Source organism: Dermacentor albipictus, unplaced genomic scaffold (assembly GCF_038994185.2).
Source record: "Dermacentor albipictus isolate Rhodes 1998 colony unplaced genomic scaffold, USDA_Dalb.pri_finalv2 scaffold_17, whole genome shotgun sequence".
Classification (NCBI taxonomy): Eukaryota; Metazoa; Arthropoda; class Arachnida; order Ixodida; family Ixodidae; genus Dermacentor; species Dermacentor albipictus.
Genome location: NW_027225571.1, coordinates 4,914,176 through 4,941,436, shown reverse-complemented (window position 1 = coordinate 4,941,436; position 27,261 = coordinate 4,914,176). Strand labels below are relative to the sequence as shown.

Sequence of the window (27,261 nt, the reverse complement as noted above, 5' to 3'; positions counted from 1 at the left end):
ATTGTTCCCTATTGACGTGAACGTATCTGCTTAAGTACAAGGTCTACAATAAGCTCATTTTCATTATTTTGATTAACTGTCGTGGTTAATTCACCTAACCACTAGGCGCAGCGCAAGCAACGTGGCGCTCTAACCCCCCGCCCTAGCCCACACCCGGTGTGCAGCCTACTTCACACACGTAATTTAAGACAAAGAGAATTGACGCTATAGCTCCATATATTATGGTGCTCCTGCACCCAGAAGCTCGGTCTCACTGCGATTCGAGACGCAGGTCATGCGGCAGGCCTTCATGCTTTGGAACCGGTTGTCACCAACAAGGCAGCGGTTGCCGTGGTAGTTGGTGGACGAAACCTTGAGACAATGCAGCGGCTTCCTTTCGTCTCCGTCCTCTGTGGCTACAGCGAAGTACGGAAACCGCAGCTGGTCGCTGTAGCAGTGATCCGGCCGGCTCGAGACTCGGCACAGCCGGCTCCTCCCGCGGCGTCCCACGCACGTGGCCAAGCACTCCTCGCGGGAGACGAACGCGCCGCCGCCGCCATGCGCCGGGCACAGGCCGGACGTGAAGTTCCAGCGCCGGCACGACTCCCCGTCGAAGTGCCACCACGTGCCCAAAACGTCTCCACTGCATGCAGCGGAGCGGCTGGATGTAGCAGCTTAGCACGTTTCAGCTGTTAAGACGCATAATCACTCATCTTCTGCGACATGCATTGTAGTTGTCGGTTGCTTATACAGGTTATCCCAGCTATTATGCAGCAATTAAAGAAAAGGCGAATTTTTCTATGCCAGTATTAAATGTATTTTCTTTACTGTGTTGTTAAGAAACGGCCAGTAGTAATTCAGCTCCTGACAACCAATTACTTAATGAAAAGCAATGAACTAACCTTAAAATGCAGTTCTAATTGTCCAGATGTCACTAGGTTGAAGAGAATCGTAAGATTCGCCAAAAGCAGGTGTTTTCAGCAAGGTACACATCGCGTGCTTACTTTTTCCGGCAAAGATAGAGAGCCTGCGAAATATCAAAACTGAAGTGTGACTGCACATTCGTGCGCACGGCATAGCAGCACGATGAAACGGCACCATTAGGAAAGCGAGCTGTTCGTCTCTGGCTCGCCGCTCAGGACAGCGCGTTCTCGCGATGTTGATAAGCAACGGTAGACGCCGGCAGCTGTTCGCGCGTACCAGAACAAACACGAGTGCTGTTATTGTTGCCGCTCGGCCCAATAACAGATGAAGTGCTTGCTTTACCAATCGGTCTATTTGATGGCGCTACTATCCTGTGCGCGCTAAAACACCTCCGAAAGCGTCTTCGGTAAGTAGTGAAAGGCTTTGATCTCGCCGCCGAGCTGCATGCTTGGATGTTAGCTTCAGCGCGTCTCATGTTGGCCAAGGAGCAGCTAGCAGGCCGCACACGTCGCGCACGCAATTGTCCTCCTTTCGCAACCAATCACCAAACGTCTATACATGGCTTCTACAATCGCAAACGTGCATAGATCCGCTGCGACATGTATCTAGAGCCCCTGAAACTTCGTAAAGTAGTGCCACTCTCCTCCTCCGCCTTCAGTCCTCCCCGTTTCTCCTCTCTTTCACGCTCCCTCCTCGACCATGGCACCGCCTACTTGCTCGAGCGCAGCAGACGACCTTTCGCAGAGTGAATGCACGCATAGCAAGGCAGTGCTCTTTAGGCGTTCACGTTGGCTTTCCAGCTCCGCGTAACTTCGTGTACAGCATAGAATCTTTAGTCGGATGCTTATACAAATTCGGTAACGGCAGCTTTTGTTTCATTTTTTGATAACTATTTCTTAAAAAAGTATCTGACGGAGTGTTAACGCTGTGCGTTGACGACTGCGAATGTATCGCGTGCCCTACAGTTAGGTACGCAACATTTGTCAAGGGCGTGTCGCAAGATATTGTTGCGAATGGTTGTAAATAACACGTTTACCATCGAATGACAACCTCTTGGCTTCCAGCAAGCCCTCAGCCTCAAGAATCCGCGCCGCCCTTACCATGTGAATTCGCGGCGCGTATCAGCTATGACGTACAAAGGCTGACGGAGATCACTGCTCTGGAGGCTCGAAAGTGTATTACAAGCTACAGTGCCGCCAACGTGCGTGCTTGCCAATCTAAGCGCGCGCAAAGCCTCAGAGGTGGGCGCTGGTGCTATTATGTTTCTCGTGTCTCAACGCCGACAGAAATACCGCGGCCGATCATCGAGTCGGGACTGTGCGTACACAAGAAAATAAAATGAGTTTTTAGCATTCGTGCGCGAAGCGGGAGCGCGATAACAATGCTTGACCCAATCTCAAACAAGACTACTGTGGCCTTCAGTAATTTTTTGAGGTTAATGACTTATCACGAATAACACTTCATCGTGCGTTGGTTCGTCCGTTTACTAAGTGACGTACTTGTCGCGAACCGAGTTGCACTGAGGTGCATGCATTGAGGACGGTTGCACTCCCTTCGAAGTAACATTTGCGAGATATGACTTTATTAGTGAAGTCATGATCGCGCAAAGAATCCCCCCGCCATGACGCGGCCGAAATTGCGGCAAGTGAAATGATTTTATCCATAGGTTAAAATGATATGAAACGGCATTCGAGTTGCAAGTTAACAGTTTATTTTCACATAGATGCATTACAGATTTGCCTTTGCAGTCACAAGTCCATGTGCACCATTTATTGTCTCATTGCGTAAATAAACGCACCAGCCTAAGAGTCCTACAGCAAGCGCGTCTCAATAAGGCATAGTGACTGTAGAAACTAATAGTAGCATAGACGAGCAAGCGAACGACTATATGAGCGCGCGAACTAACGAGCGAGCAAATGACTAAACGAGCGTGCGAACGAACGAGCAATCAACTAAGCACGAACGACGACTAAACCAGCCAGGGAACGGGCGGGCGACCGCACGTTTTCTTTGCGAGTGCTCCACCGCCGCATCTTAAGCTTCGCACACTTTAAAGCTCACGCGAATTAGCACATACGTCTCAATTACCTATGATGCGGTCGCTCGACGACGAACGCACCGCGCAGCACGGTTTCGGGAGAGCACGCACGCTTTTCATCGGTGCCTCTGTATCGCAAATCCACCGGGCGACCGCCAACGAGGAACACGAACAAATGTGGCAAACAAAGCTAGTCTATCTAAAGAAGGCTAGTAAGTAACCACAAAAGGCAGAGAGTTGCTCTCCTGAGGCGCTTCCATGATCGAGACTGAAATTTTATCAAAAGGACTGCGCTGAATCTTAAAAATTTCGTAATCACGTTATCGCACGCAACCTCGCGTGCCCGCGAACTCAGGCCGGTTGGCGTTCAAAACGATTAAGCGCACCAAATATGACTAACACGACCACGTAGTGCGCATATAAGCAAAGCAGACGTTGCGTAAAAATTATGTTAAAGCGTGCGTACAAATGACAACATGCACAGTGAACTGTGCAATATCTACTACGTTATTGCCCGCAGCACAATACGCAAGCCTGGCACATACAATACTCTGAGAGAGTCACAACTTACATCACATAGTCGCGCGGAGGAAGTTGGTCGGAAGTTCTCCCTCCCGATTCGGTGAAGCCATGTCTTTCTTCTTAACCCGTTGCGCTTACCGGACGGTATCGCGAACATATTCTTGCCTTTGCTAAAACTATATTGGCATCCAAACGCGCAGCAGGTCATGGTAACAGAAAATGACGTGAAGAGACGTCGCAGTTGCCACAAAACATCCTTCAAGACGTTCACAAGATCAAAACAACACAGAATAGGAACGGAAGGAATGCCGCCAACAAGCGCCGCTTCTCGAGCAAAGATGGCACTGAAGCGCGACTGTAAACAAACGAAGCCGGCGCAAGGGGCCACGTGATGCCATTAGGCCAATAGCGACGTGGTGTCGGCTTCGGCCAGAGCGCTGGAGGAGGAGGCGGCATTCTTCAAAGCGTGGCACTACTTTACGAAGTTGAAGGGGTTTTACATGTATCCACTTGTTCGCTCAAAGGGAAAGGGAAAGCAAGGGACGAGCGCCTTTGTAGGACACGCCATACTTTCTTGCCTATATTGTCCCGCGGCCGCTTAATGTAACGCGGCGCATCAGGCGCGCAAAATTTTTCCGATTTCGCGGGCTTTCGCCGGAAGAAGTAAGCGCGCGATATGTACCTTGCTGGAAGCACCGCCATTTTGGCATGGCTTGCCATTCTCGACAACCTCCCAATTCATATGTCGACAATTAGACCACAATTCCAAATTAGCTACATTACTGTTAAATAACTAGTTTTAAATCAGGTACTAAAAATTGCTTGCAGTTTCTCAACAAGATTCTAAACAACATACTCTCTTAGAATAACCCAGTTTCCTTGAAATCTTGCTTCATAATAGCTGGGACCCCATGTGTATATCTATTACTAACGTTTTTTACTCATATTGTCAAGCAACAAAGTATTCTGCTTGAATGACGAGGACATGTGACCACGCAAAATAGTTCGCCTAGCATTGTCATCAGTTAGCTCGTTAAAGTTGCTTCATCCGATAACCTCGTGGAAACGCGCTGCCGGAATGCATGAGGCATTATTTTGGTACTGTTCCTCTAGAAATGCCCCTGATAAGTTGATTTTCCAGCCTTAATAACCTCAAAAGCGTATGGGGCGTGTTTCGTAGCCTATTTTTTTTCTTGAGGTATAGCAGCCCAAAATAAATACTCTATCGCAGGATAGTAGAGTGCACGTAAACGGACTCATGGAATTTCCTGAGCTTGCACCAACCAGCTTCATGCCTGCTCCTGTTTTCCTTCCGCAGTAGAAGCAGTTTATGCACAACAAAACTCAGTCCTCATCCTGACATTTCGAGAAGAACTTAGAGCTAGCTGTATGATGGCATCGTTTTTTGACTGCAATGGTGAAGTTTTACCTTGAATGAAGAAGCAAATCAGGTGTGGATGAAAACCTGCGAACATCCACAATCACGTTTCTTATTTTCCGTCTACGTAGGATTCGCATCTTTAAAGGTGAGCATTCTTCTTGCTTTCCTTTCATTCAAATTGCATGGCCAACAGAACAGTTCGTATACTTTCCGCTTTGATCACGTTTAACCACACAAGAACAGCGGCCGAGGGATTTCTTGTAAAGTCGAGCGGTTGGAGTGCATAAAAGGCTCCTGTTCATGCTTCTCATAGCCAGCAGAGTTGCGCACTTTCTGTTCTCCCATCGTTGAACCATTCCCCGTACGGCCTTATATGCAACTACAATGTTTTGCAGAGACGCCGAAGCTATAGAGCAGCAACGCTTATGGTGTTCTTATTTCTGCGATGTCGACAGCGCCGGTACTTGGTTTTCTGCTCATGCTGTTCACTTTGGTAACAACGTTCTCGACTTATTATTCGCAATATTATTTGCAGCCATTGAATCGTCGCTATTTCTATGCAGCGCCATGCTCAAACTTCCTCTGCGTTGCGTTGCCTTCAGGAATGCGTATAATAAAGCGCAGCTTTATTTTTGGTATGGGAAAGGACGGGTTTTCATGCTGCGGTGATTAGACTGGGCAGATGAGGAGTGAGTGTGGAGAGGAGTGTAGCACAGAGGAGGAAGACTGTGGAAAAGTGGGATTGAGAGAGTTGACACAAAGAGAGTGTGTAGGACTGTGGCCGATTAACTGGCTGCGTCAATGATGACGTCATATACCCGCCGCGGCGGACATGTTCCTGTGCTTTGTCATCGCAGGAGGGGTACGGCTCACTGGTGTGTTTTAAATAGGCGAGAAATTACTCGAAAAGCAGCAGCTCGTCGATAAGTTAAGAGTGACGCAGCTCGTGAAGCTGCTTTTTCTAAGTACGGGAAGATCGAGGATGAGGATGGTGTGATGGTCCAGGGTGGTGTAAGGTTGCCAAGGTGGTCGAACAATGAAAAACTTCGTGTACTTATAGAATTAACTTCGTTGGTTTCTGCATCATCTTCTTCATTCGATTATCCTTCTTTGGCAACTTCACCCAGTTTGTGGTATATGTCTGCGCCTAACCTAATCTCTTTCCCGCCAGCTTGGGTCACTAGGTGGTCCATGGTCAAATGGGCAGAACACTGGGCTGCTGTCCTGGGGAACCTAACCTAATCTCTTTCCCGCCAGCGTGGGTCACTAGGTGGTCCATGGTCAAATGGGCAGAACACTGGGCTGCTGTCCTGGGGAACCGAGCTCAAAACAAACCGTCGTACCAACTTTGGTCACTGTGTGAGTAACTTTGTGGATATGGTTCTCTTTGATGGACCTCTTCGACGTCAACGTGAGTCACTGGGTGTTTGCCAATGAGTATGTGCCAGTCAGTATGTGCCGCTCTTGAATGACCGTCTTTGTTGCCAACTTGGTTCACTTGGCATGTGTCACTGGCTATATGGCCCCTTTCCTAATAACCACTGCATAATACACATCATCGACAATTACGCACCAGTCATAGAATAGACTGATAACAGTATTAAAGCCCCAAGTGATCTCTAAAAGATGGATACGTCGCCAATTTTTCTCTCCGTGCCATGGCGCCTAGTGCGCACTGAAAATTTTCACTGATATGGCCACTTCAAAGGCGTTTTTTACAGGAAGACTGTGCGTATGACGCGGCCGTCCGGGCGCTATCTTGAAAGCGATCTGCGATGAGTACAAAGTGTAGGTGCACCGATGGCTAATAGCTTCGTATGCGCTCTGTTCTCGCCGCTTGGTTCGCGCTGAAGCGACAGGCACACTCGCTGCTTCTGTCGCGCTTTCTCCCTCCAGCGTTTTGACAGCGAGTGTGCGAGGTCATCGAGTAAGATGTGTTCATGTTTTCTAGCGCGCGCGCTACACCATGCTTGTTAATTTAGTAAGCGATTGTTTACAAATTAGTAAGGTCAATGTTACGGTAAGGAATATTTACAAGTTTACACGCTCTACTACACGTTGCGCTGAAGAAGCCTCACACGTGACACTGAAACAGACCGTTACCGAATGCGGAAGTTCGCGAATGTTATGTGTAGTCGAAATATAGAGAGCATGGCACTCTTATAGCTGCTCTCTTTACCAGACACAGTGGAACCTGATGAACAGGCACGTACCCAGGGGGGGGGGGGGCCGGGGGGGGGGCCCGGCCCCCCCCCCCCCGAAATCAAGTGGCATAACCCCTCCCCACCCACGCCACCACTCCTCACACATTCCTAAAGCGCCGCCAGATTAATGTTGAGACTTGGCAGCTGTTCATCGGTCAGCCTTATGCTGCCTTTTTCACTCATTTTAGATGGCGGTAGTTATCGGCATCTCTTGTAATGTGAAGGACAGTTTTCTCATAGATTCCGCACCCGCGCGATTAACTCGAGATGCGCTCAGTTGTCACCATCTATTCAACCGTCACGCGCATAGCTGTTGCTTTTGTTAGTTCAACCTTCTTTGTTTAGGCTGATCCTGGGACCAGGAGAGGGATGCGGCTGTTACTCAGCTGGTCTGTACTCTCATGGAACCAGTTGCGGCCGGAGAAAACACCAATTGCGTTTAACTTTTCCCTTTGCTTCATTATTTCATTGAGTTACGGCTCGCCGCGACGCTGGCAGATGCCCGGAACCATATACACGTGATATGGGTTAGATAAGGTGGGAAATAAAATGATGTGAAAGAGCGTCCATCATGAAACCCTGCAATAAACCTTAAACCCATAAGCAAGATGACTGTCGCCAGTTACCTCGTCTGTTTTTCCTTAATTGTATAGCACTTTTCGTGCAAAATTGGAAACCGGAAACAAAAATCGCAAGGAGTTGAGAAATTAAGCGATCTACTAAGGGAGAGAGCCAACGCAACAACCAAACTGCAAGCAAAAGCGAATAATAAAAATGTTAACCGTTGTTTATGAGAATATTTATGGATCAACATCTTTTTATTTAAAAAGGAAGTAAAGAAAACGCCGCCGGAAGTGGAGAATAATTACTTGCTTTGAATGACGCTTCTACAGTTATCTGTCGAACCGCCTCACGTAACCACTTCTCTGCTGTGCTTATGTGGGTGTTTTTCTAACCTTTCTCGGTGAGCGCAGTACGTCTAGAATCGCAGACTCGTGAGCTCTACGCGGTTGTATGGGACTGGCGGCCGCACAGCGTTACGCAATTCGCGGAACTGTCAAAACTGATCCACAAGGCGAAAATAACTGATATTCGAAACTATAACATGTGAAAGACTGAAGAAGCCGTAAAAAAATGAACGCAGCCTGAAATTAGTAAAAAAGAAACCTGGCATAGGACAAACCATGATGTATGCACTAAAAGATAAGAGGGATAATATCATAAGCAATCTCGAAGATACAGTAAAAGCAGCGGAAAAATTCTAAGCTGACCTGTGTACAGTACCCAGAGAAGTCACGATACCTCACTTAGAAACAGTAATGAACAGGATACAGAAACTCTCCTATAACTAGCGATGAAGTCAGAAGGGCGCTGCAAGACATGAAACGATGAAGAGCGGGAGGAGAAGGTGGAATAACAGTCCATTTAATCAAATATGGAGGAGACATAATGCATGGAAAACTGGCGGCTCTTTATACGAAGTGTATATCGACTGCAAGGGTCCCAGAAAACTGGAAGAATGCAGACATTATACTAATCCACAAAAAAGGAGACGTTAAAGAATTGAAAAATTATAGGACCATTAGCTTGCTCCCAGTATTATATAAGATATTTACCGAAATAATATCCAATAGTATAAGGGCAAAACTGGATTTTGTCAACCAAGCGAACAGGCTGGCTTGAGGAAGAGATACCTTACAATGGATCACATCCATGTCATAAATCAGGTTATCGCGAAATTTGCAGAGTACAATAAGCCTCTCTATGTGGCTTATATAGATTACGAAAAGCCATTTGATTCAGTAGAGATACCAGCAATCATAGAGGCACTACGTAATCAAGGACTACAGAACGCTTACGTAAAAAGCTTGAAAAATATTGCTACATGTGTGTGGTATTTGTTTGTTTGAACGAGGTGCGTGGGCGCCATCACTCCAGAAAAGAGGAGCAAGAACGAACTGGGCTTGCGCTGTGAATCTAACCGGTCAGCGCTGGAACCGTTGTTGTAAATATAATCTGCAAATAGTTTCTCGTCCTACTGGCTCGTCCTTCGCGTAAGAATACATACAGAGGTTCTACAGCTACCCTAATTCTACACAAGAAAAGCAGGGAGATACCTATAGGGAAATGGGTCAGACAGGGAGACACAATTTCTACAAAGCTATTCACTGCGTGCTTAGAAGAATTCAAGCTATTAAACTGGGAAGGCTTAGGAGTAAAGATCGACGGCAAATATCTCAGCAACCTTCGGTTTGCCGATGACATTGTTCTGTTCAACAACAATGCAGACGAGTTACAACAAATGATTGGAGACCTTAACAGAGAGAGTGTAAGAGTGGGGTTGAATATTAATATGCAGAAGATGACGATAATGATAAATAGCCGGGCAAAGGAACAAGAGATCAGGATCGCCAGTCGGCCACTAAAGACTGTGAAGGAGTACGTTTACCTAGGTCAATTAATCACAGGGAACCCTGATCATGAGAAGGAAATTCACAGAAGAATAAAAATAGGTTGGATCGCATATGGCAGACATTGCCAGCTCCTGACTGGAAGCTTACCATTATTATTGAAAAGTAAGGTGTGCAATCAGTGCATTTTGCCAGTGCTGACATATGGGGCAGAGACTTGAGCATGAGTTAAGGACCGCGCAAAGAGCGATCGAACGAAGATTGCTAGGCATAACGTTAAGAGAGAGAAAGAGAGCGGTTTGGATCAGAGAGCGAAGGGGTATAGACGATATTCTAATTGACATCAAGAGGACAAAATGTAGCTGGACAGGTCATGTAATGCGCTGGTTAGATAACCGTTGGACCATTAGGGTTACAGAATGGGTACCAAGAGAAGGAAAACGCAATCGAGGACGACAAAACACTAAGTGGAGCGATGAAATTAGGAAATTCGCGGGCGCTAGTTGGAATCGGTTGGCGCAGGACAGGGGTAATTGGAGATCGCAGGGAGAGGCCTTCGTCCTGCAGTGGACATAAAACATGATGATGATGATGATGATGATGATGATGATGGAGGTGGTGGCCCCCCCCCCCCCCGAAAAAAAATCCTGGGTACGTGTCTGCTGATGAACAATGTTGACGTAAACTGGATGCTGTTCTCATACGCTTTTGTTTTTCACTGGCCTGCGGACAATATGATTCCATTGTCCTCTCCCTTCAAAGATTTTGGTGATCGAGCTTGTTACTCCAACCATAATAGTTCGACAAAATTACGCTAAATAAACGTCGGACATCTTTGAACTTAAGAGTGAATTTTAGCAGCGTATTTAAAGGACTCCAAAGAAAATATTCAATGTCTCTTAGATGTCAAAAATGAAAACCATGCTACACTAACAAAATTTACGCTTTCATGATACGCGAATATAAGCGTCTGCGCATCATCTTCACGAGAGCTTGGTTTCCTGCCACACAAGTTGAAAAAGGCACCTCCAAAATGAAGAATGCCCACACATAAGACATACATTTTGACCAAAGTTAGAATATGCATCAGTGGTTCGGGACCCTTTCTACAAAAAATATTTTTTTAAATACTGAGATGGCTCAAAGAGGCGCTGTACAAGTATAAAGTATAAACCAGCAGATTCTCCTACCAAGTAATTAAGGAAAATAACATCCCTCTGCTTGAAAATGGCCGCAAAATCGCATGCCTAAAATTTTCTCATTCCACTTCTGATAGGAAGTTAGATATACCTGCGCAGACGTACTTGCAGCCGTTCTTACTACGCGCATCCAGACATCATCAGGCGCATGACTAGCTGCTCCCATACACTGGTCGGACAATCATATTCCAATATTTTTTTTCCTCGTACGATTCTTCAGTGTAACAACACTTGTTCAAATTGTCATTGTTGAATTTGGCTGTATTATCGAGGTGCTTTGTATATATGGTTTTCTGTATGTATGTGTGCTAGACATTCGCTTTGTACTGATAACCCATTGTGTTTTTTGTATATTTTAACTATTTATTTTTATTCTTTCTATTTGTGCATAATTGTTTATTTGTTCACCTTCCCACCTGCGTGGTCTTCAATCACCACAGTATTTCGTAACTATATATCTAAATCAATAGAAAAAAACGTATACTGACATTTCACCTCTTGTCAAGTAGCTCAACACGTGCAAAGAGCAGTTGAAATGTTTGAAGCAGTGCAGAGCACTTCTTTCATTTCAACAACATGCATACATGCGATATAAATGATTGGGAGTTTTACGCTGAGCATCCGCGCGCGTATTTTAGCTGGATTGTTCAAGATCGAAGCGTTCTCTGTGAACCCTCCCGGACTTCGGTAACCTGCGCTACTTCTGTAGTCTAGCCGAATAGCTCATACAAAGGAGAGCGCTCGTATAGCGATTCGCTTTAGATGAAGCCATTTCTACTACTAACGCTACAGAGTCGGCCTGTGGCGGGCTCTGTTCTCTGCGTAATTACCTGATGAAATAACACACGGTATTAATATATTCTCACCACAAGAAATGTAAGCAATCAAGCTCATAACTACTTTGTAAAAGCGAAGCTTTCATTGCGTTCCTTCCCGTGGTTTTCCGCGTCTGCTCGGTTGGTTTATCACCGTGCAAAAAGGGCTGATCCTAAGGAATGTGAAATGATATACTGGTCCAATCCCTCCCCCCCCCCCTCCCCGAGATGGAGTAGTAAAAAGTGGGCCGATCCTGGAGAGAGTGTAATCAGCAGTCGCATGGATCACGTGGTGTGGGTCTCCGTCACGGGGCGCCTTGCCGCGAAGGCAAGCAATCGCTATGTGGAAAAAACGTGGTGCAAAAGAAAAATAGAATAGTTTTATAGCATTTCCTAAACCTCTTCACGAAAGCTTCGCTTCACATGATGATGGTGATTAAAAAATACGGCTCGAGAAAACACGGGTGAAAGAACTAGTAACGGCAGGTCGAGCTGAAGCGTATGGTATTTTAGCTATTCTTTCGTCCTAGTTTTTCTTTTTCGCACCTTATTTTATGCACCAGGATGATTGATCAATTCGCTCAAGCAAGAGCATTCTCGCGATATGCCGATGCCGAACACCATGGAACAACGCGTCCACGTACAATTTCTGTGTGCGTCTCGAACGTTTTCCCTTCCTTCCTTTTTTCTTCGCGCGCACTACTTGAGAGGTATACTATACACTAAATATTTGCCAGGCCTGTTAATCTACACCAGTGTCAAGAGCTCTACAATTTTTTATCGCCGCCAAGGCAAACATATGCGCGTGGACGGGACATCTGCGGCACTCTTAAAATTTGTAAGATTTATTTCCTCTCCGTAAGAACAAAATGCCGCAAAGCCTGGCTTCTTGTAAAATGTTGGCTTTTTTACTCTGCTGCGCTTTTTGCGTGACTTCGGTCAATATAGGAGCTTTTAAATTAAATAGTTAGCTTTAAACAACTATAGAAGTTGTTATTCTTCGTGAAATATTAGTTAGCTTTAAACAACTATAGTAGTTGTTATTCTTCGTGAAATATTAGTTAGGTTTAGAAAAAAGTACTGACGAAGAGATCCACAAGCGCTAATAAAGGTCTGATATCCTTGTAGCCAAAAATACTCTATATGTTTTTTCAGGCACGCACAGTTTGTACGGGCATGCCACTGTAGGGGTGTGCCTTCAGTGCATTTGCACACCATAAGTAACAAGGACGTCACTTGTCTTCCTTTTGTCCAATGTCATCAGTTAATTTCAGCAGTTAAACTCGCCTTAGCCATGAACCAACTAGGTCAATTGAATACCATTCTGGATAATGTACTTTTCATTCATTCTCCTTCACCAGAGCGCATGGCTACTTCGACAGTGGTTTTGAAGAAGGTTGCATTCGACAGGGTCCGAGAGTAGCACTCAGCAAACGTACCTCTTGCATTCCATGAAGTTCGGTGCATGGGAGCACTGCTCCGACGGCCGCCTCATCTCGACGCATGCTTCCCGGCAGCTCCTCTTGGAGTCGAACTTGTTGGCTCCGCGGATGCAGACCCCCACCTGGCGAGTCACAGTCGACACGCAGGCTCTGATGGCGTTCTCGTAGTAAAACTCACGCCGTGGGCGTTGGCAGTACGTGAACGCAGGCTCATCGCAGGCTACTCCCCTCTGAAATAAAGCCAAATGACGTCTGCCAGAATGGTAACAATAATTGAGCGAAATGCCGCATTTACGGGCTCTGTCTGTAAAATGTGGCCATCTGGGGCAGTGCTCATTACCGATTTTTCAGTTTTTTTTCTTTTTCACTATTTTCGCCTTTTGACGGCCGCCATTGTAGAGATAGATGACTCTGCCCAACTGTTCATAATAATAGTGAATCAATTGAAAGGAAGACTAAAACCCTGTCCCCACGATCTCTTTGAACGCGCAGCGACACATCTTAGACGAGCATCTGCATACCGAACTTTCATACCCAGCCGTTACAACAGCGAATTTCGCCATGAGCTCGGGAAGAGAAAAACAATGTGGGGACCATTGTCACGTGAGATGACGTGGTTGTCTGCCAAAGCAGTGCCATCGATGTCCTATTCGGCATTATGGATCCGATGGGCTACATTGCACACCAGTTATATTGGGCACTGTAGCGTGCACTGTTGTGCAATGTTGTGCAACGCAGCGTGCCCGAGACAGGTCTCCAGAATGTTGCTTGCAGTATGAATAAATATGTTTCCAAAGATCAAAGGTTGATCTCGAATAGATAAGCACATTTACTATTATCACGCTCCAATAATAATATAAATGCGTCCAGCTAATTCATCACAAAAACGTCGCGATGAAATATTACTTGATGCCAATGCTTTAATTACAGATTGAAACTCACCAGGGATGCCTTTGGAATTGTGTGGTTTGTTGGTGATCGCTAAAAAAAAAAACAAAGTCCGAATTCTCAAAACTCTTCTTTCCTTAGACCTGTTTTCCTATTGAAGTCCGTCCTCGCAAGTGTTGTGCTCGCTGTAAGGACTTGTTGGCAGCTATTCGCACGAAGCGCTGTCTACAGCCTACTAAGCTGTTTGAGAATACCGGCCCGGAGACTAGTCATTCACAAATAGTTTGGCTTGAGAACATGTATAAGCACGCTTTTGGTATATTATCAGCGAGGAAAGACACTGCGTGCTGCAAACGCAAGTGAACGAATCGGTAGTGCGCATACCTGCGTTTTAAAATCGCATGAGGCGTCATTGTGAACAAGTCCTTCGTTTAATATCCGTGCCCTGATAACAGTTCTTTTCAAAATCATGCTTTTTTCTTAACAGTTTACGAGTAGCAAGGCGGGGAGACGCAAGCAGCGACAGGCGCTCATTCATGCAAACGTCCTAATTTCTTTAGCCTGCACAGATGAATAGGATCATAAAGACGCATACACATAGAAGCACTAATAAACATGGCTACTGAAGACTCAGTAACTTACGCGTGATTTCAGGGATGCTGGTGGAATTTCGCTTTCCCTCTTCCAGCCACCAACCACTTCCTTATTATCTACAGGCTCCGAAGTCGTCTCGTCTCGGTCATCGCCTTCGATCGTGGTGGCGGCTTCCCCGGGTTCGTCCTCGTTCGTTCCCGACGCGTCCGACAATGACTCGGTTTCTCGCCCTACCTCTGCGGGATTCATACTCTCAGTGTCAGACTCGCTCTCCTGGGTCACAGATTCAGAAGGCCCGACGCTTCCAGAAACCATTTGGGGCGGAACAACAGGCATTGCCCGTGCCTCTCGTTCAGGAAAGGCGGCAGCTACGGTGTCCTCCTCCGGGACTGCCGGCGTTCTGTCCTTGATACCGCGGTACAGCGTACCGTACACGTCGGCGCTGATTCCAGCCAACGTTAGCGTCAATAGCGCGGCCAGGATGCTCAGCAGCACGTACCGGCGTGAAATTGTTCGCCACGAGTGTCGCGGCAGCACCACCCCTCTGTGTTCGTCGTCGATGCCTACAGAGGTCGGCATGGTTCTTGAGTCATCGCTGGCGCTGCGGTTGTGACGCCGGAAGTAGCGCTTGATATCTTCCGGGACCGAGTGCGAAGACACGCTGTCGCTGCTGGTACGAGAAGAATCACTGGTGCCCCCGGATTCGGCGTCGCTAGCTCCGGAGGTTGCGGTGGACGATTTGACACTGGTTCCAGTCAGGTCGGTGCTTTGATTTGGAGATGCCCCATATGATGCTGCCTGGCTGTCCTCGGTTTCATCAGAGTCTGCGCTATTTGCAATCGCGAGGGAAATGGAGGACCGGTCGGTGCCTGTGCCTTCCGCTGCGGTCACTGAGGGAGGCTGTCCTGCGCTTTGTTCTGCAGCAGGTACTGGAACGACAGGCTGGTCAATCTCAAACCGCAGGGTCTTCACGGAGTGTTCTTTCGGGGTGTTATGAAAACTGAAAGGGTACTTGAGTATGCCGGTCCCCTGCCGTGGTATTTGCACCGGTGGAGGTTGCGGCGAAACCGTCGCATATCTGTACACTGGCTGCTGCGTTCTTTGAACGTGATATCCTTCCATCATAGACGTTGCGCCGACAAACGAAGGAGGGCAATTCATCTTCGTTTTCTACGCGGGACTTGATCAAGCTCGTGGCGATCGTGATGATGATGATGCTAATGATAAGCCATGAACATGGCGCGTGCACAGAATAGAAAACGGGCCAAGAATCGGGTTATTTTCTTTTTCTTTATTGGCCAAGAATCGGGTTATGTAGGCAATGCAGGTACGATAAATACGGAAATGAACGCAGGGAGGGGGGGGGGGGGGGGACTAAGAAAAGCTAACAAGCAAATAGCGTGTAAAGGAGTACCCAAGCCGCACACACGGACTGTCACATTTAGCATCCACATATAGCACAAATACAGCCAAGTTTCAATGAAAGATTCAGATAAAAAAATGCAGTAACGTAATCGGGATTGTATAGACAATATGAACTATACTTGTAAATGTTTTCTAGCGTCGAAGATATCACAGGCAGCGTCAGTCAGATGCTCTGGAATATTTCCCACATCATCTTTTTCTTGTTTACGTTTATATAAAAAAAAAAAAACCTAGAGCGCGCTTCTCTCGCAAAGCTGGATCGCGAAATGGTTGGCTGTTTCTTCTTAGGGATGTGGCGCAATCCGCACATTGGTATCGGCCGTGAATCTGGTGGTACAAGGGTTAGAAACAGAATAAAAAAAGTCGAGAGAAATAAACAGAAACGAAAGTAATAAGTGGAATTTTTCGAGTAAGAAGGTAAATAATGCAGATGTGACCTGAATAATGACTAAATATTACAGTAGAAGTTGAGAATTCACATAGGAAAACAAAATATCTCCCCCATAGAATTTAAGAAGCCATCACAAATCCAGATTTCTGCAAAACAAGTGTGGGGGGGGGGGAACAACCGGGAGAGTCAACTTCAAGAAAATCTTTCGAAATGATTCCTCAAAAAAATGTTTTCTTTTGAAGAGTATTGTTGCAGCCGTTACTTTTCCGATTGCCGTCAACGCCCCGAACTTCTGCAGTAGTCCTGTAGAAACCCCCTGGAATCCCTGAATACGGCAACAAAGACGAAGATGGCGGCAACGCAACGGCACCGCAATGACGGCATGATGAAAATGACGACGACAATGAAAAACGGCATGATTGATGACGACGAAAGCACCGCTCTGTGGCAGCAGTGAACACAACGAGAGTACCATATGACCACGACAATGGCTGGGGCACGATTCTGAGGATAGCGCTACGATGATGACAAGATGAAAACAGTGACAAAAACAACGACACCAGGACCAAGGCGAAGGTGGCATTAACACCACTGACGGCAAAACAGCGACGAAGGTGCTGTGACAGCGATGACCACGGTGGCACGACAGCGGCGTCCCGATGACAAGCACGCAAGTTGATGATGGCGAAATGAAAACACAGCAACGTGGTCGACGACAATGATGACATGACGACGACACTCTGTGACCACGGAGAAGGTGGCATAAACCCCGTCGACAGCTCGATGGAGACCATGACTGCACATCGATGCTGACGGGGGTATGAAGACGACGAAGGTGGTATGACGACGATGGCACGATGACGCACCGTGGCTCAATACAAACGCCAGAACACACCCTATCTTGCGCTCTGCCAGAGCGGTCGCAGTAATATTTTGTTTATGGCATCCGTATCATAACGCAATAAAACTACACTCATAAATCAAGACAGGACAACTCAGCCGCAGCATAACGGAGAACACAGATATACCGGCGAAGCAATTGCAGTTTCGAGCGATTACTTCTGTCGCAGTAAGACCTTCGTGGGAATCGCATTCTTCGTGGTAGCTCTCTAGGCGCTGCAAGGGAAGGCATAACACATTCTTTCTTTATTAACTTCCTTTCTTTTTCGGCCTCAGTTGAGTACCTGGATGGACTCATTATAATGCGTCAGCATAGGCTATATTTACTGGCGTAAACGTATATCGGAATACCTGAGGGCCTGGGGACTACATCTTGTGGTTCTGTGTTACTGCAAGGTCTAGCAAACCTTCTGCCTTGCTCTACCTTCTTCATGCAATGCAAGAGAGCGAAAATACTTTCATGATAATTGTCCTTCCGGGCATATTTGCAGCAACATATAGGCAGAAGATGCCACTCGTGACCAGTTTTGACCTATATGGATGAAAAATCGATATGGGTGAAAAACCAGTCTACATCTTCAACGTTATGCGGTATTTTAACAGCGCATCCCAATAGAAATCACTTCAATGCAGACAGCTCGATCAACACAAAGCTGTCTTTTACCAATGCTCTAGGATCACCTGGCTTGAGTTTTGAGCTTAAGATTCTGATAGCAATTATATGGACACTCCAGGTGTGGTGTTAGTGTCATCGCCACCATGCTATCCTGGATGCGAAGGCGACTGTGAGAGCGAGCCGATGGGGCAGGTACCTTGATGCGCGCTGTCTTCTGCATTTTGTGACGGCTACAGTGGACGCGTGGTCATTGAGTCAACTCCGTTCGGGTTTGTCTTTAGACGCATGACAGCATGCGTGTTTAATTAGTTAGCGAATGTTTTTGAACTATTAGTTGCCCATAAAATTAATAGCCTTACTTCGTGTAATATTCCAACAACTTGCTATCGTTGTCAGTTCTTCGCCCTTTTGGTGTAAGCGTGACTTTTCTTTCTTTTTTTTTCTGGTGCAGAAATCCACGAGGACGATGCTAAACTACTTGCAGTCGGTAGGCCTCTGCCACCGTTCACAGGCTTGGTGCGCTCATTCAAGTCTCTTTTCCCCCCTTGATCCCACTTACTCGAGTGCAGGGTAGGAAACCGGGTGTGGGTCTAGTTAACCTCCCTGCCTTTCCTTGTTTTTCTCTATCCCCCATCGGGTTCAACACTTGTACAATGTGGGGTAAGGCAGGCGAGGTTAAACCTGCCTCAGAGCAGCTGCCGTGCAACACGCCGGGATTTCTTTATAAGGGCTGTTGTTAACGCTGTGCTAACTAAATTACAGTAATCGTTAAAACGGTGATGTGTGTACGCTGCATAGCTGACACACATTGTTAAATTAAGATAAGCGTTATTTATAAAAAAATCGAGGCGCGGCAGTCTCAAGCAGCTTGACAACGCCCTCCTGAAAAAAACGCGTTCAGTACCACGGCCGCTCGATCCAAAAGCACAAGGTGCGGCCCGCTGCGTTGCTCCTGAACGGCGTCTCGCGCCCCGAGAATTAGGAGTGGCGCCCTCTCGCGAGTGACGTCACGGCCAGGACGCTGCTCGCTCCGGCTCGCTCGGCTGCCGCGCGCGCTCGTTCCCTTCGTGTATGCTTGGGGGATGGGTGGCTCGAGCCGTACGTATTGAAGAATACGTCGGCTTCTTTCAGCTGCCGTACCTTAACCACAGTTTCTTCTTCAAAAGCGTGTGAGTCGAGAAACTTTGCGGCTTGGATATCGCAAGCTAAGTAGCGTTAAAGGGGTCTACTAGATTTTGCAATGCATATATGCGCCGTGTCTATCGGTAAATTTTGACTAAAAAAAGAATATCTGCAAATTCAACGCGCGAAGTTGTGTATGATGCTTCGCTAAACACTTAACATTCCTTTAGTATTTAGCTATGAGAGGCATTGCATTTTACGTGGAAGAAAAATTTGGTAATTGGCGTCAACATGTTATCTGACTTTAGAAAGACACTGCCCAGCGAAGCTCTCATCATGATTCCTATTACTCTGGTGTGTTGTTCTATTCAAATATGGCCATTCATTAATGCGTAAAAAAATAGTTAGGCGCGCATTTCTTATGAAAAAGTTTGCTGCTACTTTCATCCCCCTCTGAAACAGGCCTCCAAAAAAACGAATTGCTCATGGCTGCTAACACGACGGCGCGTCACGTAGAGTATTTACATAGTTAATTCACAAACACCATAGTAGCAATCACCTGAGAGAAAAGTTTCGTTGTTAAGATCGATAGCCACTCAATTGAAAGTGATGAAATGTTTCATAGTGGCCCTCAGTAGCCTTTATCGACAATATGGCACACCCCCGATCACGTAACGGTAGCAATCGACTGTCCGTATGGCGAGGCACGCTATGTTCGCGAAACCCATCAGTTCACTACTACTTCGAATTAAAACCATAAAGCATTTTTTTTACAGCGCCAACTAGAATGGCTAAAGTATTCTCGAGCTACTACACCGCAGCTTAGATTTCCTGTATACAAAAGGAAAATTCAAGCACCTTCTGTCTCACCATGTCTCGATCCAGCGTTATTCAATTATACAAACGGATAACTATTCGCTTCGTCGGTACATAAAAGAGAACCTTGCAGGCAAATTAAGTTTGCTCCAATCCAATCGCAAACATTCATAAAGAAAGCACCACAAGCCTTGCATATACTTTCACTTGATTTCTGACCCTCCACCGGGGGAATTTCGATATCTTCGATATGTCCCATACTACTAATCATTGACGCTTCGACTTCTTTCTGGCTGCAGCTATGCGGTCCAGCAGGCATACTTCACTAAAAAAATTGGGCCGAGCAGCCTGTGTCAGTTCGCCAAACAGATTCGTCATGTATATTCCTCAAGCAGCAAGCACCAGTAAATTTCTCAAGTGAGTTTGATTTGATTTATTAATTTCCATTTACACACACACATGTACAGAGGAGTGGTAAGTGGAGGTGGATGAGGGAAAAAAGTCGCACAGACGCGGCTTGAGGTAACCTCACCCCCTTAGGTACAATATGGCTGCACGGGGTAACACATCAAGCGCCATATAAATTACATTTATATAGTGGCCATAAAACATTGCAGTTATACAATATATGAAAGAACTGTGAAATATTTCCACAATAACAATGCTAAACACACTGCGGCATTGAAATAAATAAATGATATACACTTGGTAATATAGACAAAAAAAGAGGAACTTAACTTACATTATTAATCATTAACAAACGCGCCCTAAAGAGGTGAGTTGAACGTGTAGCACGGAAAAGGAAATATATATTGGTACATTCCTATTTGTACTCTGTAAATAGCTGTAAGCCTTCATTAACTTTACTTCAAATTTCCGCCGCTTAAAAAAAATAAACACGTGAAGAACCGCCTAATGTTGACAAGCAGTTAAAGAAGCAAGTGAGGCGTGTAGAATCTAAGCTCCAGTATTAGTTAAGTCCCCGTGCTACTGCCGAGCGTTTCTGTGAGGAAATGCAAAAATTCTATATTATACCATGAACTACTCGTCGTGAGCAAACCTATTTTAGCGGAATAAAATCAACGTAACTGCTGTAGAAGTCATATATAGTCAGCTTTGTGACATACTTGTTGCACCGCGGCAGGTATGGTATCATAACTGGATTCCTATAGGCTATGCTTTTGCGATTGTCTATCCGCGCATGAAAAACCCGCAATGGGCTGGTCTGCGTCGCTTCGGCTGGCACTGTAGCGTTGCCTTCGAGAGCTGCATTGTTGTCTAAGAAATTAGCTCTTTGAATAAATGTTCGCAAAGGAAGACGTCGTAAAAATATATTTGAGACGACTACCATAAGTATACAAGCAGAGAGAACGAGGGCGAACAAACGAAAACACCGCAGAAAGCGCCCGGACAACGCCCGAACTGTAGCAGACGACAGGCGCGAGTCCGTGCCCTGACGTCACGCGAGCGGCGCTCACAGCGCCGCCCGTGTTCGTTCTCGGGGCTAATAGTTCTCCGTGCGCCCACTGCGGCGCCTCCGCTCGGGGATGGCTAGAGTTACTGCATATGCTACCTGCGGTAGCACATACAGTAACTCTAGGGATGGCTGCTGATAGAGAGCGCCTTCACGGCTGCGTCGGCACCCGCGATCTCCACCCCACTCAAGGCGTAAATAATGCGTTTTATATTTGGAAATTGTAGACAAAATCTTTTAAGTCGTCATTGGAAGTGCTGACTACACCACAAACGCCAACAGATTGTCACAGGGGCGGAAATCTCTTCTAGAATACGCCTGAACGCTATCCGTGACGGTTGCCCGCACGATGCACGACCGGTTGGTCCACTTCCATCGAGAGGTTCTGCTTAAAGCAATCTATCAGTACTTTTATTCACTTCTCGTGAACACGTACGCAAAGTAAAAACCTTACATAGGGAGAACTTGTGGGAGTTTCCCAAGTAATTCAAACTAACTTAGATGAAATGAAAACGATTATCATTGCAAATAATCATCAGTAGATTATTGCTCATGAAAACGAAGCATATTGAGCGATACTAGAGGTTATCTAAGGAGTGCGTCCATTTTAACGAAGCTTCAAAAGGCCTCTGCTTCGAACATGCTCATACCCTTTATTTGAGCACGCTTTCCATAAAACACATTCACGCAGTATTCGTTCATTGTAGGCAGGTTTTTTTTTTCCCCTGGAGTGGCCACTTGGTTGCTGGTAAAAACAGCAGCTTTGTCTCCTTTTTCCGCTCTTTGTAATGCCTGAACAACGGACTGAATTTCGTTGTTGTATTCATAAACTAAGAGGCGGTTTTTCATTTCGTCCCGTTCGGACTGCAATTTTTCCAACTCTTCTCCTTGACGGGCACCTTTTTTTTTCAATCTCTTGACTGCTTGCTTTTACTGTTCTAGGACGTCCACAATATCTAATCTAGTTTGGCAGGCCTGGTCAACAGAAAAACTACGTTCAGAGCATGATTCTAAGGCAGTCTCTGGAACTAGAGCTTCCACCTCGTCGCTGAGAAACTGCAAGGCACTTTTCATGATGGGGCTTTCTCCTGAGCTGCCGCAATTATCGCTTGCCTCAACTGCTGTGTGATCAGTAACGTTTCCTCGATGGCGTTTTTTGGGCTGCACATTCTCTTTTTGCAGGTACTGTGGACATTTGCAAAACACGGTCGGTACCGCATTCGGAAGCAGGAGCCTAAGGCCCAAACAATGAAACGTTCCTTTCCTTCGAGCGCTTCCTAACCTTACGTGAGGCCTCCTTACAGCGAAGGACCGGTGGAGGAAGCAAGCATACTCTGAAAGCTCCCTTCACCCGTCCTCACGTAAGGAGCCATAGAGTTAGTAGAACAACTCTAGAGGAAAAGCTGGGCCGGAAAAGTGGGAACCTCTAGGGCGCCGCCCTGTTGCTACTGGTCAATGTGGCCAGCGCAATTACTATTGAAAGAGCTGAGAACAAGTACAGGTCACCTTATGCTTTGTCATCTAAAAACGCATACCTGATGGCTTTATGAAGGTGGTACGTTAATATTAGGTTTGCAGAAAGCGATCGCTAAGTCCGTGACTTATGTAAATCACGATGTACGCATTCATGCAATAAAGGATGACGCGAATTTCGGTTTCGAATCTGGTTTTTGGATGCGTAGTAGTTTTGTACAGTTTAGGTTTGACATGCGATCGCGCGTCGACATCTGACGCTATGGCACACTCGTGCCTTATGTGCCACCGAAGCCCCGAAGTGGTCTGGCATATACCTTCACATGTAAGTAAACGAATGTATCTCCTTGTTGAGAATAGCACGCGAGTAGGCAGCTCTGGTGGTGCATCACAATCGTTTGAGAAGCGTCATAGTAGAGCATTTTTCTGCATGCAGAGCGGTGTTTTTATTTGCAGGTTTCCCTTCAGTAGTAAATTGCTGGACAGTCGGACCAGCGCACCGGAATTGTACTGGCGAAGCCACAAGCAACTCAAAGAATCTGTTTAATTGTTGCACTTTGAACAATCATGCTTCTACAAAGGCCACAGCAGAAAAACAGCCTGATGTCGAGTATTTCTGTGCCACGAAGTAATCAAGAGGCGAGTGCCTAATGCGGACGAAATCAAGTGCATCGAGACTTAGAACGACAGAAAGCTGAGCTAGTTGGTAAGGATTCATTATGCAAAACAGAGGTGAGGCGTGCAGACGGGACACAAGAGTAGAGAAGTGGGCGGCGATCGTGTTGTTTGCTTGTAAATACTCTACTCTTGTGTCCTGTCTGCACGCCTCACCTCCGTTTTGCATAACGAGTGCATCAACCCACATATTAATAGCGTAGGCGTTTTATTAACTACGCAATATTTTCAACACTTCCTTCCATGCCATTTCATGTGGAATATCTTTCCTGGTCACAAATTTGTGCAGCGAATCTATTTGCATGATCGACTCCGGGCCTGTGGGACCGTTCACTTGCACTTGATGCCGAGTCTTTTACATGTATCCATAAACTGCAGATATGCACATCAGATCCCTGCGAGCATTTTCAAAATTCAATTATTTTCGACAACAGGCACATATGCAATACTGACATAATCCCGAATACCACTAAGCAGCTGGGACACATTTTTGTTGACCATACTCGCGGGTAAAATAAGTACATCATGTGGACAGCTCCAGCTCATTTTCCTTAAGTCAGTTTGTACAAGGGTTATGCAAAAATATTTTTTTTCTCGCGCACCGATTATTTTGCTGTATAAGCAAGAGAACCCACCACGTTAGTGTAACATATCTTGTGCATCACACTAATATGTGCTTTCATTTACCAAGTGAGATGAGTTACTTTTATGGCTCATTCAGTCATATCACACTGCAAGCTGCATTCATCAATCTTCAATTGGATTTTGCAAATGTTTTATGAAACATGTTTCCCTTTTATGCAGATATGCAATGGCAAGTGTTCATGTGTTCCAAAAGTTAAATTTAAGCTCTAAATTAAACAAGACATTTCTAGTCAGAAACAAGCAAAAATGGTGACTGCAGAGTATCAGAAGCCCAAGGTACAGAAATTATGAGAAGTGTCGAATGATTTTAAGGAAAGAGTCGTATTTGAAAATGCAAGACTCTTTAGTGTAGGTCAAGCAAGTCAATATAGGTAGAATACTCTGCAAAATTATGCGAGTGAGGGGATGTCAAACAATGGGTCAGGAAATGCATTGTTTTTCTGCAAAACAAAAGCTGATTTCCATTACATAAGTCATTTTAGCATCATGATAAATTCAGAAATAAACCAAGAAACAAGATGCGCAAAAATAAAAAAAAACATTTAATGATGCTCTCTCCACACTGGGATAAATAAAAACAAACACATCACATCTAATGTGGACATATCAGATGCCTTGTGAAACACTAAAGGAACAATTCAGTTTCGAGCTATGGCACTTGCCGCATAGATGTGGGGGGGGCCTTGCACCAATAGTGATAGTTACCACTGCATTTGGAAATTGAAAGCATTCGTGCAGACAAGGATGATTCTTTATATTTTTGGCTACCACTTAAAATGCCTCCACCAAGTGTTACATTGCTGCACGCAGCCATACTAAGGATCTCGCAGCAACACCTGCAGGTAAAAAGCAGAAGCAGTCAAAGTGCTGGTGTGTTCTGGACACTATGTTTGAAAACTTTTAGGCAAGAAGAGTGCAAGAAGCAGACATAACAACTGCATTTATTTGCATAATTCCCCATTTGAATGGCCTTTTCTTTGTGCTTAGACAATGCCTACGCCTAGCCACAGCAGCTCCCTCATACAGACTCCGCAAGCCAAGAGGCCGTGGAGGCAAATGCAGGTAAGAGGCAATAAGCAATAGCGCTGGTATCGACATTCATCTAATTTCTTTTTATTTCGTTTAGGCAGCCAGCACACCTCGAACAGCCACCTTGACTGCGGGTGTGTCACCCTAGTCGCCAAGGAAACATTTGAGGGAAAGTGACAGGCAATGTGAACAGCCACTTCTCCATGTAAACAATACTCTTTCTCTCGGATGACTCCTACGCCTCGCCACGCCAGCACACTTGTGCACAAAGATGCCGCAGAGGCACGTGTAGGTCAGAGGCAAGAAGCAGTGGCACTGGTGTCGACATTTACCCAATTTCTTTTTCTCACACTGAGGCAGCCAGCACACCTCGAACAGCCACCTTGACTGCGGGTGTGTCAGTAGATTCCTGTTGTACATATGCTTATAATAAACTTCAGTAAACTTGAACTTCATAATAAACTTTAAGGCAAATGGGACATTGATGCATTGTATTTTTGAACATTTATTGTACACATACAATATATGTTATACTTTGCAGTGCTACAGAGCGTATTTTGAAGCTTCCCCCTATATTTTGCACCTTTAATTACGTATGTGTTGTGTGGCCCTCAATGCAGTTCATGTTGTAGCAGCTGCTTTGTCTATGTGTCGCACATTGGCTTAAGCTCGTGACATCCACATACTTCTCTCACATATAACAATTAAAGTTCTATGTAGTCCTCAGTGTTACAACAAAAAATGAAAGTAAACAATCCGATCGTGGAATTGTGTTTATTACAGTGATTCCTATGACAGTTACTAACAAGTTGACAACTTGAACTGGTCAATCGGTCCATAGCCTCCTCTATTTTTCAAAAATAAAGGAGGCTACGATCCGTCATGGCAAGGAATTATATGTATACATAAAAAAGGGGGGTATGTGTGTGTTTGTAGTGGGGGTATAGGAATAGGGCGGTATGAAAAAATGTACCAACACCATCCTCTAGACTCATTCCGTTAAGGTACCGTAACAAAGCGTATTATGCATAAAGTTCATACAACCAACTCTGATATTACTACAGACGCCAGGCGACGCGAGCTACATTTGTCATGATGCATTCGCGACTGCACCGGATGCCCTCCACATTATTCTCGCTAATCGTGCTCACTGCGCCGAGGCAATAGAAAGATCATGGGCGCAGGTGCCTTTAAAGTATATCGACCTTGCGAGGCACCGCTGCGCGTGCCAGGGGAGCTGTCCGTGCGAACACTCCCTGGTACACACCTGCCTCGGCGGCCCCAACCTACGTACCGTTCTGCTTTGAGCTTTGATCCCCCCACTGTCCCTTGGGTGCCCTGGAGTTCCTGCGCCGCCTGCTCTATTATCATCTCAGGTGCTCTCCCGAGACTTCCGTTTGTCGGTTACATGTGCACTACAGCTGGATCATTACTTATAATAATAAAAAAACCCGATCTATCGTCGCGACGATAGATCGCGAAAGCGGCTTTTGCAACATACCGCGCCCGTGCGAAGAGAATTACGGAACGCCAACGAGGAATCTGACCACAGCTTCGAGCTCGTAACGTCGTCGAGTGAAACTCCTGCAACAGGCGTGACGGCTGAAAACCGCATACCGCCGGACACTTCAACAGGATCATCCCTCGGTTGCATAACTGCCAGCTGTACGGTCAACATGGACCACACCCACACCGTCCCGCAACATAGAATAAAGAACCAACTTATAAAGCCCAAACACACGGCTGCACGCACACATCACAACACTACAAGCGAGACGCCATGCTGCTACTGTTGCTGGATTAAAACTGACTACTATCACCAAGTCTAGCAAGCGTCTCAGGAGCTGGCAACCTCGGCGCGTAGCAACATGGCGGTGCTTTTGCGGTTCCCGATTTTAATGCATGGGCCCTATGGGTAGCTTGTCCTCTAGAGTCAGTATAGTAACTCTATGTAAGGAGCGGTTGCCGCCATGTCTGGGTTCGAGATTATCTCTTAAAAGCTTTAGGCGTACACCAGAACACCACTATTCAATAAAAAAGGTTGTATCGTCGCAGAATCTTTAAGTTGATGAGCTAATATAGTGAAGCGTGGACGCTTTTTTCTAGTTTTGTTTACTAAACCTAAAGAAGTAGCGCATTACAGTGCAAAACTTGATGTGCTCCAGCAACGCTGGCACGCCGGCGTCGTGCAACGCCTAGCAACGCTTCCATGCCGCACGCGTGACTGAAACGAACGTGCCTGGCAAAACGTACCGTGCTCGCCAGTGCTCGCGCTTCTCCGAAGGTGGGCGACAAGGC

General features: G+C 46.0%; 1 protein-coding gene and 1 long non-coding RNA gene across 2 annotated transcripts; one reads left to right on the top strand and one right to left on the bottom strand.

Annotated features, from left to right (window-relative positions):
• Positions 1-164: 164 nt before the first annotated feature.
• On the bottom strand, positions 165-15,561 carry LOC135896194 (uncharacterized). Its single transcript, XM_065424563.1, has 3 exons — positions 14,446-15,561; positions 12,913-13,145; positions 165-622 (listed from the first exon to the last, which is right to left on the bottom strand). Exons 1-3 carry the CDS (start codon positions 15,556-15,558, stop codon positions 220-222), a joined length of 1,749 nt encoding a protein of 582 aa, XP_065280635.1. The 5' UTR covers positions 15,559-15,561; the 3' UTR covers positions 165-219.
• Positions 15,562-22,904: 7,343 nt separating this feature from the next.
• Positions 22,905-25,333, top strand: LOC135896211 (uncharacterized). The gene is made up of 3 exons (XR_010562633.2): positions 22,905-22,939; positions 24,922-24,996; positions 25,061-25,333. It is a non-coding gene; the product is annotated as an uncharacterized lncRNA (long non-coding RNA).
• Positions 25,334-27,261: the final 1,928 nt, after the last annotated feature.